Source organism: Onychostruthus taczanowskii, unplaced genomic scaffold, assembly GCF_017590055.1.
Source record: "Onychostruthus taczanowskii isolate IOZ18803 unplaced genomic scaffold, ASM1759005v1 scaffold11, whole genome shotgun sequence".
Taxonomy (NCBI): Eukaryota; Metazoa; Chordata; class Aves; order Passeriformes; family Passeridae; genus Onychostruthus; species Onychostruthus taczanowskii.
The window spans coordinates 9594208-9609776 of NW_024497629.1; the positions used below are offsets into that span (position 1 = coordinate 9594208).

Sequence of the window (15569 nt, forward strand, 5' to 3'; positions counted from 1 at the left end):
CTCTCCGTGGGGTGCTGTGAATGTGCACCTGCATGGAGGGAATCACACAACTTAATCTTTATGCTTTAAGCATCACTGTTGCTGCATAATGAAGACCAAAGACATGCATGTGAACATTGAGCTGCTGTTTCAAATCATTACAACTAGCTACTGTTTTGTAGTCTTGATGCATCTCATTGAGTTTGCTTTTCTGTCTGATTGCTCAAGCAAGTCTAAGTAGGTGGTATGGGAGACAGGGAACATCTGTACTGTGAAGTAGCTAGTGCTACCTCTCATTCTTATGCTTTTGTGCAAGTTTTTGAATTGGAATCTAGTGTTGCTTGGATTGTTTTCTGTTTGTTCAAGTGATCCTCAGTATTTAAGAGAAAAAATAAACGTATTCTTTAAAACGCGATAAATGTTTTTAACAAACTACATGTTGTGTGATGCACAATTTGTAATACAGTTTATAATTAATTTGTTTCTTCCTGTCTTATTGCAGCAGATGCAATTAATAATGCAGCGGGGTTTGGCTTTAGAGGCTACGATAAAAATGGAGGTACACGTTGGGATCTAATATCAAACCTGAGAATCCAGCAAATAGAGGTTTGTTTCTGGTTCTTTAAAAAAAACCCACATGCCCATGTAGGTAGTTACTCTTAATTTCAGTAACTTTTCCTACATATTTGTTCCTTTAGATAGTGAATATGTTCTAAGTAAAAAATTATGTGTTCACACCTTTATAAATGGGTGGGAAATAGTCTGTTTTGAACATGTTCTACTTGTCAATTGACTTCCAGAATATTCTGTGCTTAGAAGTAGTTGAGTAAATAACTTCTTCAACTCATCAAATATGGGTGGGAGGATTTATAATTTATACACAAGAATTATGAAACACATTGTGATACTCTGCAATTATGGAAATAATTAGTTTGTTTTACTTTACAGTTTTCCACAAGTTTCAAGATGTTTCTTGATAACTGGAATATCCAAACAGCTCTTTGGCTCAAAAGGTATTTATTTCTTAAAGGAATTTTTTTTTCCACTGAAGTTTCTGAGATAAATATTTCTTTGAAGATGGTATAACATTTGAAGCTAACTCCCACAAAACTTCACTTGTTTATCAACTGTGCAGGAGATTCTTCTTCTAATACTTGAAGTAAAGCCTCTGAGTTTAGGACTTCTCTCTAAGTGTAAACTATCAGGTTATGATAGAATGTGTTTTTCTTCACGTGCCATAGGGAACCTAAAACTGTTAATCTGTGGAGGTGTTTTTTTCCCCTCCCTGAGCATTCAGCCAGTGCATGTTGCTGAGAGCAGCAGGCAAAGTGTCCATCTCAGCCTGTGAAGGCTCTGCATGATTTTTAGCCACAGAGTGATACAGGAATTTCCCTATGTTCTGTGAGAGAACTTTCTGTGCTCCTTCCATTATGAGTGTATGACAGACATCAAACCCTACAATGTGCTGTCAGCAAAAATTCCAAATTACTCTCTCTCAGCTGCACTCTTTTTCCTTGCCTGGGGCCAGGTACAGTGCCCTGTGAATTGCATCATTCTGCTTCTTTGTAGTAAGGAGAAAGTAGCAGTGTTCTTGAGTAGCTCATGGGTGTTGTTTGCCTTCTTCCAGTCAGACAGTTGAGTTTTCTCCTATCCACAGGTGCAAGTTTAACTGAGACCCCTATCTTGGAATTTACCTGTTTTTCTAGGATAGCTGACAACTGGATGTCTCTTCCATCAAATTTCTTTATAGTATTTTCTCTTTCTTCCGTAATTTCATCCCTAAATATTTTGCTCACCCAGTTTAAAAAAGAAATTGAATTTTATGTGATTATTCTGGTCGGCTCAATAGTCAATGGAATCTATTGCTGGGACAGTCAACAAAAAATTTAATGTTTGCGGGTATTGAAATGTAGCATTTCAGAAACCAAATATGTAACTTAGCTGTTTTGATTTAGTTAGAGAACAGAAGTTTAATAGTATTAAAACATAACAGGACTTTCAAATCTCCTAAACAGAATTATTTTAAACAAAAATTATTAGTGAAGAAGCATAATATTTCTGTTAAAAATCAAAAGAAAAAAATGCAAGTCAATTCCTCAGGGTGATGATAAAAGAAGATGTGAAGAAAAATTAAAGCATCTCTTTTAATAAGTATTTTTTAAAACAATAATAATAGAATCCTTGGGGATGGTGTAAATTTATTCTGTCAAAGTGAAAGGGTGTGGAAAGGTGGATGTTCTATGAAAGTTTTGTTGCAAGTAAAATAGGTCCGTGGTAGAGATTGTATACTTGTTGAATGTATACTTTGTTACTAATCATTCTGTTAGTTGCAATGCTCCAACAATTTGCATAGAGGACAAACTCATTACTTTAAACATCCACTTTTAGTAAGTCACTTTTTTTACCCTTTATAGAAGTACCTAAAACTTCAGCCATTTATCTCACATGAAATACCAGACATTAGCATTTTTTCTGTTCTTTTCTGAAAATCGTAGAAACAGAACCATCAGTTAAAGCCTGATTGTGGTAAAAACAAACTTGTAAAAAACACAGTTAATGGAGCTACAGATCACAAAGAGGTTTAGTAAATATTTAATGTAGATCATGGTATACAGCAATTTAAAGGCATTATTGTTACAAGCATGTAAGCTAAAATAGATATTTCCATAGTAGCATATATCAACAATATATAGCATTAAAATGTTTCCTGCCTGGGAAAGCTCTTATGTTCCTCTCAGCCCGTTCTTTCTCTTTTCCAAAGAAACCATCTCATCCCATTTGTCTTTGGTCATGTTTGCAAAACCCCTGTGGTTCTTGTTGCTCAATTCTGACATCTTTCCAAACCTCCTGTCTTCTTAGAGTAGATGTAGTACTTCTGCTAAGACCTTCAAGATTTTTCCCTGGCTTTTTAGAGGCAGAGAAGATTAATTTGAGTGGATTAGTTATAATTATTTTCTTTGGGTAATACTGTGATGTATTAGAAAGGGTGTTATCTATCTTTTTTACAGCAGCAATCTACTGTTGATTCATGCTTAGCTGATACTCAGTGTTTCATACTGTTGATCCATATTCATACTCAGCTACACTTTTTGAGTAATGTTACAGGAATGGTATTGGTTTGTGTCTTCCACTTTTCTTGTTAGATGTTCTATGCTTTGGACTTCATCTTGTTGATTTCAGAACATCCTTCAAGTCTGCCAGGATCATTTTGGATTCTAGTGCTCTCTACTAAGAAAACAATGCCAATCTCGTCCATCCCACCTTCCACTTCAAAAAAGGAAGGGAAGACAAGGTGGAAGAAATACTTCTCAGTCTACCACCTAAGTTAGTAAATAAATCATAGAACCAGACTGCAGACAGTACCTTGCTGAACAGTTGATGCATCTTACCACTTATAGAGCATTATGGATAACCTGAACCACCTATATTTGAATAGATTTTCTCAACCTGTTGTGATGACCATATTTCCTTCATTTGTTTCTAGGATTGTCAAATGAAGTATTTGAACATGATTTATTATTGCTAAATCAATGGGAGCATTTAAGTTTACTTTTTACTCTTTGAAATTGAAATCTGAGGAATTTTTTGTACTGTTTTACCTCACTTGCATTGATACAGCTGAAATATGGTTAGTTAATTTAGTGAGTTTTGTTTGCTCCTGAATGCTTTCCAGGGATAATTTCAGTACTTTAAATCAAATAAAGATTGAAGACATGTATCACTTTATTAATGAGGTGTAATTAGCCACCAGTCGTAAACATTTAGAATTAATAGCAGTATTAGAACACATAACATTTCATATGTGTTTAGTGCTTTGGTGTAATAGACATTTTTAAACACTCTTCTGCAACTAATCTCAAGCAGATTAAAAAGCACGCATGTATGTACACAATTACATGTGAACTGCACCTTCTCTCCTGAGGATGGATGGGATACAAAACCCTGCTTGCATGCACTGCCTGTGGGAGATGTGGGTGCTCCAGCTTGATGTGAATCTGGTGATTTCACATGCCCCCTAGAAAAGCCTGGCACAAATCCATGTGCCTGCAGCTGACAGGGATGAGACACTGCTCCCTGGCATGGTGCACTGCACTGACAGGCCCCTGTCTGGATGCAGCTACTCTGTGTCTACCAGGGATGCTCTGTCTTGGCCAAGACAGAGGTCATTGTGTTGGTGGGGTGACTTCTGGCAGTGTCAGCTGAGGTTTTGATGAAAAGTATTTTGCTCTAAGATGTCTCTGACTCAGTGCACATTTTCCCAATGCTTTGCTACTCCTGAGGCTGATAGATTCTTTGTCAGAAATGTCTCTATTTACTATTCAGTCTGGCCAATGTGGCTTTCCTCTTTAAGGTGTTTTGAGCAAATGACCTCAGACAGTTTTAAGTATTAGGCCAGCCCCATGTTTTCATCTTAATTACCACTGTGAGTGAAGCCCTTTGGCAAGAGGGGATTGTGCACATATCCCACTGAAGATCTCATAAGATAAAACTTACCACATCTATTTGACTGAAATAAACTAAATTAGGAAATTACACTTTTAATCTTCCCCTATTCAGATCCTGTGTTTTTGCCTTCTGTTCTTCAACACAGACTACATCAGTAGGTTTCAGTATTCTTTATGTGGAAGTTGCAGTAAAGTAGTTAGATTGGTAGTGGCTGTTGCAGCTCTTGGTATCATTAGCTTGTCATCTTTGAATAACAGATGTGCATTCTCTTCTCTTTCTCTGTTACTTGCTGTGTGGTTATAAAACCTTTTTACATATTCATGTCTATAGCCTTTTTAGTTACAACTCATTTTTGTGTGTTAGCCATAGATTTGTGCTCATGCATGCTAGTGGTGTTTATTTTTGCTTTGTTAGTTTGTATCTGTTTCCATATTTCCTATTGCTTTTTTGGTTTTCAGATCATTAAAGGCATTAAAGAACTCTTGATGAAGCCATATCAGGACTTTACCATGTTTCCTATCATTCTTCCACATCATGATGGTTTGTCATTGTGTCATATAATGTTGTCTTCTAGAAACCACCTTTCTTGGATTCCTTTTTCCCTTCTTCCTTCTAGAATTCCTTATTATAGGATGTTGCCTAGTAATTCAGTCTCAATTTTAAAATAACACAGAGTTCAGCATTCTCCTTATTTAACACTCTCTCAGCACTAGAGAATTTATTACAATTTCATTGTCATGCTCACCTAATTGTGTCACACAGACACCTTTTCAACTGTAGTTTCTTTATTATTCAAAATTGAAGGTAGTTATTTGTTTTCCCCTGTTCCTATAAGCTGCTCTTATTTTATGGAAAACATACCTGACTCATCCCAAGAATCTGGCGGTGGTTCGTGCCTTCCAGTGCGGCTTTTCAAACACATTCTTTGATGGCTCAAGATCCCTTATTAATGCCAAAACTCATCTTTAGATGCTTGTGTATCACTTCATTAGGAATAAGGACAATGTGTGATGGCATTGAGCACAAGTTTAGCACTGAGGGCTGGAATCAGGAGCTGTGAATAGCTTTAAGTATTTTTTAAGCCATAATATAGTGACAACATCATTAAATAATAAAAACTGCAATTGCATTGAAACTTCTTTGTTGGAGATGAATCTGGTAAAAGTATAAATGATAGCTGGGAAGACTGGGTGATTTATTTCATGTTACTTATCTTGATTTGTTTCTGACTTGCTAGAGTGTGCTATGAGCGAGCCACCTTCAGCCCAACGATCCAAACCTTCATTCTTTCTGCCATCTGGCATGGGGTTTATCCAGGATATTATTTAACATTTTTAACAGGAGTACTAATGACATTAGCAGCACGAGCTGTAAGTACCAACCAAGTATCTTCTTAAATAATAAGTTTTGTAAAAGCAAATTGATCATGTTCATTACTCCAAAGATGCCCTTTACTGTTGATACACAATCTGTCTGATAGTGGTGTTTACTTTTTTTTACTTATGAGAACAATGGAAATGATTAATGAAAAGGAGGACTTGATTGGTGGAAGCAAACAAGACTATACACAGCCTATAACATTTTTGTAGCACCTTTTTATCTTTTGTGGAAGCTCTTCCTCTGTATTAACTGTTAGCATGGTACTATAGCATGCTGAACAGGTTGATGTTAACTAAAATTATTTTGAAAAAATCAGTGATAATGAGTAGCTTAAAATTTGTTGTCAATGCTATATATTTCTAGGGTCTGCCTCATCCGTAATTTCTCTCCAGTACTATTGTAAGGATGATAACTAAAGAATGTTTCCCCTCAAGCAGCACATAAAAATCTCCAGTGCAGTTACTATTTCAAGTTGGTCAGCCAGTAGTGCAGCCACATTAACAAGCTTTTGCAGTTGCTATTCACAACCATATGAAGACAGCAAATCTGCCAAGAAATCTCTCACTGTTCTGCCTGAGAAGGCTGTGTAAGAACAGAGACAGGTTTATCAGTCAGTCAGTGGAAAAGAGGAGCAAATTGCACATCAGATCAGAGCAGCATAACAGCACTTTTTTTGTTGTAAGAACCAGGGGAGTGAGAAATGAAGCAGACTGCTCTGTGGTTGCTGTAATAGCTAGGGGAAGGTTGTGCTTCAGATTTAGATTGCTACTACATCAATAAAACAAATGCTTCTCTTTTTTTCACAAGATATGGGTATAGTCCTTGTTTGACAGAACTGACTCCTTTCTTTACAATAGATACAGCTTTCTTCTTCTTCCAGATCTATCACAGGGAACTTTTGACATTTTTTTGACATTTGTCAGCCAGGGGCTGGAGCAAAAGCCAAGGTTCTGGGACAGTTCACAGATAAAACTTGTTTACTTCATGAGATGAGTCCAGTAAATTGGAGCGCTCACTGCCCTTCATCCTGGTATTCATGTTTCCTAAGTATCTATCAATAGGCTAGTAAAAAAACGTTTTCAGTTTCTGTACCAACAGGTACTTAATATTAACTAAGATATGTTAGAGCATATTTGTTATTTAACTCTACTAGCCTTTAACTGCAAAGTTTGGCAACAGTGATTCACACTTTGTTCTGTTATGCCTAAGCATGTATCCAACTTATTTTACTACCTTTAATCATTATAGATTTCATAACCGGGTGTTTACTAGTGGCAGCCATAGATTTGTGTTAAAAGTTGTTCTCCAAGTCCTAAAATACAAGATTACAAGAAATTTTGTGAAGCTTCATCTGGGTTCTACAGAACTCAGGAACGAGTCCTTGCATGTGACCATAGGAATAACTAGAGGGAGATGGCAGAATGAAGGGTATGTAGCTAGAATTACTTGTTTGACTTAGCTTAACTAAGAAAAGACTGAGTGGGAAGGTGGTATCTACAGGGCAATTAGAAGAGGAAGAATAACTAGAAGAGTCAAAAAGAGTTTTTAATGTAAATAATTAAATCAGCAGGATCTAGCTATGGATATGTTCTTTGGAACGAGGAGTTCTAAAGAAACTGAGGGTTAAGGAAGCTGAACAGTGTACTCTGGTGTGCAGCTTTTTTACAGAGAGCACTGCTTCAGTGCAGGTGACTGGGAGGTGGCAACTGTGATATCAAGTTGGGGTCAAAGGCTGAATTGAGCCCATCTTGGTTTGTCAGCACGTAAGAGTGTGAGCAAGGATAACAGTTCAGTCAAAGGAAAGAGAGGCAAAGATTTACTGATGCCTTTACAATTATAGACTTAAATAAAACTGAACCCAACCCTATGTGGGATTTGGAATTGGGTCTTTTAAGTACTTCTGGTATTAAATCTTTTGAGCAGAATTTTAGAACAAAAGAAGATTCAGCATAGAAATTTGAGTAATTTTGTAATAATCCCACTTAATTGATCCCACTTAACTTGAAGTTAAGACTCCTGAAATATGTAATTAGAACTGATATTTTGTATATTCTGATATATACCCTACTTTCCTTAAAATATATTTTATTAACAAGTGTGTGAAAATTACTTACTATGTAGAAGCTTTTGTCAGAAACATTCTGGCCTTCACTTACTCCAACCCTCTATATTTACAGAATGGCTTGATAGAATACAATGTCTTCCTCATTCAGACAAGCAGTGCAAATTTGCATTGGATTTAGTGTAGGATTAATTTACTTAAATTCTGTTTAAATTAATTAATGCTTAAATTAATGCTTAAATTCCCATGCTGAATGAATTGCAGGGAATTTGAGCCTATTCTTCTTGAAGTTGATAGGCATTTTGAATAGTTCAAAGATATTTGACCAAACTGTAGCACGTAAATTCATCCTATGACTTTTGTGTCAATGCAACAAATTGAGCTCTCAGGGTTTATTCCTCAGCTAACTTAGTATTACCTGCTTTTTCAGATAAGAAACAATATCAGACACTATTTTGTTGAATCTCCTGCTGTTAAACTGTGTTATGATATTGTAACATGGATGGCAACTCAAGCAGCAATAAGTTACACAGTTGTGCCATTTGTACTGCTCTCTGTAAAACCCTCTTTCACCTTTTACAGGTAAGCACATTCTACCTGTTTCCTTTTCTTTCACTTGGAATAGAAGTATTTTCAGTGGCAGAGGATTTCTAAAGCTATTTTAGTGATATGATTCTAAGATTGATTTGTAGCTGAGTGAACTGTATTTCTAGTGCTTGAACAGTGTGTCTTGTACTGCTCACACTTTCTTGTCATAACAGACTTATTTTTCAGGGGCAGGGGAAAAAAACCCAGCCAAAAACAAAACCAGAGGATACCTTTGAAATTACTGTTTGCCCTTGAACTATTTTATAGCAAGACTAGATACTAACTTCCCAGAAACAGCTTGTGAAAAAAGTTGAAAGCAGACTTCTGTTCACTTTACACCTTCTTACAGTCCTAAATAATGTGAGAGGAGATTTAATTTCTAATTTTCTCCGTATTTTACTTTTCTTAAATGAAATACTAATGTTTTCATATCTTATGTGCAAAGTATATCTGTTAAGAGTGGTTAGAGTTTCATTGATTTATTATTTCTGTTTGTTTTTTAGCTCCTGCTATTTCTGTCTTCATATTGCCAGCATCCTGGTGTTGTTGGTATTTCCATTGAAAAGAACTCAAAAAGGAAGTAAAAAACATGAAGGTGTCCAGCCTGCGTGGTCCAGAAAACTAGAAGAAGAAAGTCTTTTGCAAAAGAACAATTATTCCACAACAAATAATAGTTTCAGTCAGAAAGAAGAAATAACCTGCAGATATCAAGCATTAAAACAGTGATTGAGGAAATATTATGATGAATATATTTTGTATGTTTTCAGAAACCCATTTTTAGCACCTTTTAAAGGGGTTTGTATTTGTTTGCAAAGATATTTAGTAAGAAAAGAATGCATTACCTAGGAAAATCACATACAATAGCAAGACTGGAAACAAAACAAATTAACCCCTCCCATGCCATGTCCCTGTGGGTCACGCCTTATATGAAGATATTACCATTATTTCAATGGGCACTCAGGACTTGCAACGTATGTCCATAGGGTCATATGTGTGCCCTTTGCTGAATGTACGTTGTGTATCCCAAGGCACTGATGGGGTGGAATAAAATTGTGTCAGTCTAGGATTAACAAATGGAAATTAATTTTTCCAACTGAATGACTTGCCTTAAACCCTCTATTTACTGAAATATTGTTTCTAAGTGGGTATTTCAAGTTTGATTTTATGTGGAAAGTATTTCAAATATATAACACTATGTGCTATAAAGAAGATAATGAGAGGAAATGCAAAGTCACTAGAAGACTTTGGAGTCTTTCAAAGGGAATTGCAATAAGCATCTCAGTATTTGGAGGGTTTTCTTATCTCAAACCTTTAGAGTACATTACAGAACTGTAAACATTGATGCCAAATTATAGTTAGGTTTCTTTGATAAAGAGTATAATTACTCTGGGTGGATTTAAATGGCCCTTCTGAATGGATTAAAAACACCTAAAGAGTTACCTTTTCCATGGATTGATAGCTCTAATGTAGGTTTCTTTTACTTTAAAGTACCTAAACCCAATAATACACTGCCAAGTGGGCTTTGCAGCCAAAGGGGGAAAGACAGCCACAAGGCACGGAAGACAATGTGCAAGCACTGGGATTTCAATGAAAGTGCAGTTTTGCCCTTAAATACCATAAATACTTGTTCTAGAATAGAACTGTTTTACAAAAAGTAATTTTTAATACTTAAAGTTATTTTGAATTTTCAGGCATCAGTTAGTTGATGATGCTTTCAGTATAAAATAGCAAAATTACCTTGAAGCTCCAGCACACTGGTAGTCAAACATGAAATGACTATCACAACCAATTTCTGTATGCTTGATAATTGATAAATCTTTATCCAAAGAAGTGTGTGAATTTGAGGAAAAGCTTTTTCTTTGAATTAGAATTTTAGATGCAAATTTCATGTCATATTTCTGGGTAACAGAATGAAAGAAATCCTTCAGAACATCTGACTGTCTGAATTATGGAAGTTTGTCAAGGAAACAATGTAGTGGTTATATCTATTTCCAATCATTCATTGTGATGATGGTTAGTGCTAGAGTACTACTGTTAAAGGGCTACATTTTAATTGCATATATTCTGTATTTTCATATAATTTTGTAAAGTAAACACAAGATGTTTATCCATGTGGGGTTTATTCTTAGTTTTAAACCAGATACAAAATAATACCAGAGAAAAATAATGCAGTTGGTTGATTAATAACTAACAAATGATTGAGAAAATTTTGTCATAATATTTTGAAACCTAAAGTTTTAATCAAATATCTAGCTCCAGTTGGATGAGTATTCTTACTGACAGAAGTGCAATGATGGTCCTCAGCTTTGGGGATATTGCCACGTAAAAAGCTTCACAGTACTCCCTGGAGAACCAGACCATAAGTTAGGTCAGAGTTGTTTCCTTGCTGTCATAACTCTCTGGCCCTTGGCTCCTCACCTAAAACTCCAGGAGGAAGAGAAGATAACTTCCCATATGTGTAGGTTAGCACTAATTCATCTTCTCAGAAAGGGGGAACTGAATACGAAATGAGAGTGGATGAGTCTGTTTAGGTGAGGAGGGATGTTCATTGTTTCAGTGACAGCTGTATTATCTTCAAGATAAAACAATCTGACTTCTAAATCCTTACTTTGATTGCCCAGGTAGACTTTCCCTTACGTGGGGTTGTGGTTGTCATACACTTCTTTGACACCACATTATGGTTTTCTTTTTGTTACTAAGTAAGGGTGTGCTAGTTTGTTTGATCATCCTTGTTAGACACAGAATCAGGAAAGACTTTTTTTTGCATTCTGTACTTGAAGGGACATTTACATAAAACAACAGAAAAAGATTTGCACATTTCTGGGTGGGTAAGTAGAAATGGGGTTGATTCTTTCAGCATTTGTTACTCTGGAACTTAAAATTCTTCTTATTGGTGCAGTCTCCAAATCTATTTTAAAAAACCACTTTTGGATGCCAGTACAATGTGCTGTTTTCCTATTTATGTTCTCATCCTCTTGATTTACTGTTTTGGCATGTGTGCCCATGTGTGCTGTGGAGGCTTACTAAGTCTTCTTAATGAAATATGGAAACAGCTGTAAAGGCTCCCGTAAAATAAGGTTTAGGGTAGTGCAGTCTGGTACTTCAACATGAGTGAATTCAGAGGTACAGTTTTGTTCAGAACTACTGGATGTAGGAAAGTTGAAACAACTAAGAAAATACATGCATACTTTCATTGAGCACGGGTGGCAAAATACAGGTTTCAAAATTGGACATGACTTTTTTCTTTATGATTTGAACTCATTAAATAATTGCAAGAAAATTGACAATTAATTAATTCTGCACAGAATTTAAGTATAGTGTCCTAGAATTTACCATTTAAATGCCATTGTTAAATATAAAAGTACTTTGAACAAAAATCTGCTCTTCACAAGAATGAATTCTCTTGAGGATTATGGAAAGAACTGTTTTATTTTAATGGCAGCACCGTGATTTTAGTCAGAGTGGTGTTTTGATGTTTCTTTCCTGCTGCTTTACTAATTTTCTACCTTCCTATCACACTGGATCCTTTTTATCGATTCAGTCAGAAAGTCAAGAGCAGCCAGCCCTCATGCTTTAGATAATTTTTAGATTTTACACACATCATTTGATAATACTGAATTTGAAAGGATGGCAGTGATTTTTATTGCTCTTCCTGACAAAAATTGTAGAAAGTATATTTCCTATAAATGTTTTGGACATGAAGGAAACATGGTTTTAAAAGTATTATTTCACTTATTAAATAATGTATATCCAAAAGGTAAAAGTGTTTCCTGTATTGCAGATCAGCACACTATGAAAAGTAAATGCAACATATCATTCATAATTTTACGGTGCTTTGCAAATATTTGCCTATTGTGAACAGTTCATTTGGGCACTTAATGTTAGTTAGTAAATGTAGTCACCCCAATAGTAACTATTTGCTTGATTAGCATTTTTTAACTTTTATGATTCTGTATTAATGAGAGAGATATATATTACATATTTAAATAATATTTTCAGTGGTGCCCACTACTGTTGTAATCAAAAAGGCTTTATTAGCTTTGCAGTTACAGATATGCCCTTCTTATTCAGGAAACTTATTCTTCCCTGGCCATTCCTTAAGTTGACATGTAGACAAGATTTCAGTCATTGGTGACATTTGAAGATGTATTACATGTGAAAATATTGGTATGCATTTCAATATGCTCTTGATTACAAATCACACTTTAGTGAGAAGGTCATGAAGAGACCTTGGTGTATTCCCTGCTCTACACTGACTTATGATATAAGTTTTACCAATATAGTAAATTATTTATTAGGGGAATTTTACACTTGAAGAGCTTGTTCTGTTTCCCCCAGGGGAATAAGTAATATTAATATAAATGCTAGACTTGTATGACAGGATGCACACTAGGTAGTTTTGCCTCTTTTGATGGCATTGATTTGGATAGTGGTAAAATGTCTTCTGATGCAGAGGAGATGTTTGAGATCATCACCTCCTGTCTAATTAATATCAAAAGTAATTTTAACACAATCTAGATTTTTTTTTTTCTCAGAAGCTTTGCAAACAAATTGTTGACAATTTGCTTAAATACATGGTCAAATGTGTCTTCATGTTTGCATAAAAATATGTAACTTGCATATATGTAAACTTTCACATGTTCAACTTCATAAGTTGGCCTTGAAAGATAAAGAAATTTAAAAGCACAAGTTACTGTAATTTGGGCTTTCATTTCCCTTTAATTCTTTCACTTTGTAATTCTCATTGAATTCTGAAATCAGGCTTGAGAATTTAATTTTCATTGAAAATTTTGAAATACTACCATCTATGTAGAAAAGTGATCAGTGCTAGAAAAACAGATGGATATAAATTTGATGCAGACTATGTATAAAAAAATACACCTTAATTATGTGCTGATTCATGACAGCATTTCATGACATGATTAACCTTTATATATTTATTTAGGTCCAATAATACTCTGAACTGCACTTGGTGTATTTTTTAATTTTCCTGTTTAAAAATCAATTGACAATAAGTACTTCAATAAGTATTTAAATGCTGCTCTAAATGAGTAAGCAGGCATGCTAGTGAATTGAGCCTACTCTCATAAGATTACCAGGTCTGTCTGCATCTCAGCTAGTTTGTGCTGTTGAACTTCATCCTCAGAGTCCTGGTGGAAAAGGATGGCAGTGGAGGAGTCTCTGGTCAGAACGTGCCCATCTGTGGCTGGAAGGGTTTGCCACAATTCCCACAGGGAGCTAACCCTGTATGCAGAGCTTGGCAGAGGTTCTACTTGCTTGTGACCCGGGCTGCAGCTGCTCTATACTACATCTGGCTGGATTTTTGACATGTTTGCTGACTTAATCTAGACTTTCTGCAAACACCATGACATCCAGGCATCCGCAAACTCACCCTGCAAAGTTACAAATACTGCAACACTTGTTTGTTATGGTGAAAGCTAAATGAAAAAAAGATTTCTTAAAAACTTATTTCAGAATGGGCTTTTTGTAGGTTTTTTACAAAACCTAACCTCAAATGTATCCATTTTCATCACATTAAATATTTAAACCATAGTTTTGCTCACTTTAGGTATACAAATGTGCAAAAGCAAATGTTGCCACTTTATCATCATTTGTGTGTCCAGTGACTTAGACCTGGTCTTGGTTGTAGATAGTTTTAGATTTTCTGAACCCATGTGCATATCCATATAAACATTGCATAAATTTTGAATTGAAAAGCTGTGTGACTTCAGACTGAGATCTGAGGTAGGGCTACTTCTGGAGGAAGGTTTTTGTCTTGCTAGTGACTCAGTCCAGCACCTTATTCCAAACAAATCTCTTGGCAAAAGAGACCTCTGCACAATCTTCTTCCTTTTTTTCTCTAAGGGGAAGGAACCCCAGGCTGGATTTTCATTTAGGTTTCATATGAATAGATAGCTGGGGTCCATGCTCTAGCCAGATCAGACTTGAAAACTGGGACAGTATAATCTGAAACAAAAAAAAAGTAGAGAAAATAGGGTGCCTAGAGATTGTTAATCAGAAAGTGCAACACTGCTTATTAAAGGTGCAACAATTACTACAATAATTTAAGGAGAATTTGCCTATGCATCTTTTGCCTTTCTCTGTGTTTTTCAGTTCTCTTTACATCTTTTCTTTGTACCTTCTTTTGTCCAGTGGTGTTGACTATTTCTGTGGAGAATCTGCTGGTGTGTCTTTACTGTGACAAAGGTGTCAAAATGCTACAATAGTAATTAGGTAGTTACTCTTAAATCCCAGACCTCAGATGTGTTCTAGATCAGTTAGAAGAGAACATTCAAAATGTATTGGATGAAAAATAGTGTAAGATGGGTAATATAGCATTATTCAAATATGTTGTAATAAGTTATTCAATTTAAGAATTTAAAATATGGAACTTTATTCTTTCCTGCCTTGGTTACACATTCAAAGGAATAGTTTTACCTCAATACAGAAGTAGTTACGTCTCCAACCACCCGTATGTTAAAGTGAGAGAATACCCCTAAAAGTGGATAGCTACAGTATTCCTAAATTTGCCTTTCCTGGTTCAGATTATAATACATTGTCAGTGAATTTCATTTTTATTATTCCAAAATATATATTTTTTAAAAAGTGTTATTTTTCAACAGATCCATGAACTAAGTGTTGGTGTATGGTAAAATTAAAATACCACTGTTAGTTACACTGTGATTGTGATATTTTAATAATTACTTATTTCTAATTTGTCTCAGCAGTGCTGCAGAAGCAGCATGCTGTTATGTTTTAAAGGTGTTTTTAACTTGCCTATAAATGTTCTTTTCTAATTTGTGTCTTTAAATCTGATTAAACTGTAGTTTAAAAAAAGTGAACTTGTTTTTCTAAATTCTTTGCTGTCTGTCTTTAATGAGTGGTGAAGAACAAAATTATTTGAATGCAGTTTCTCCTTTTAGATTGCTAAATATACATTGCATGCATTTACACTGTTATTTGGAATGTTCTGGTTCAAAATTGCATTTATTTAGTTTGTTTTCTAGAGTTTATATACAAATATATGCATATAATTATTTTTCAGTAGAGCTAGTAAACAGAATTTTGAGTCTAGCCTCTTGTTACTTGGGAAAGGTGCTTAAACAATTTAAAC

General features: G+C 35.2%; 1 protein-coding gene across 1 annotated transcript in view; it reads left to right on the plus strand.

The window, feature by feature from the left end:
- Positions 1–15284, plus strand: part of MBOAT2 (membrane bound O-acyltransferase domain containing 2) — a 92633-nt gene extending 77349 nt beyond the window's left edge. The window contains exons 9-13 of the mRNA XM_041421799.1: positions 482–585; positions 928–992; positions 5663–5795; positions 8298–8449; positions 8959–15284. Coding sequence (XP_041277733.1) covers positions 482–585; positions 928–992; positions 5663–5795; positions 8298–8449; positions 8959–9181 — 677 coding nt within the window. The 3' untranslated portion in view covers positions 9182–15284. The remainder of the gene's footprint in view (positions 1–481; positions 586–927; positions 993–5662; positions 5796–8297; positions 8450–8958) is intronic.
- Positions 15285–15569: the final 285 nt, after the last annotated feature.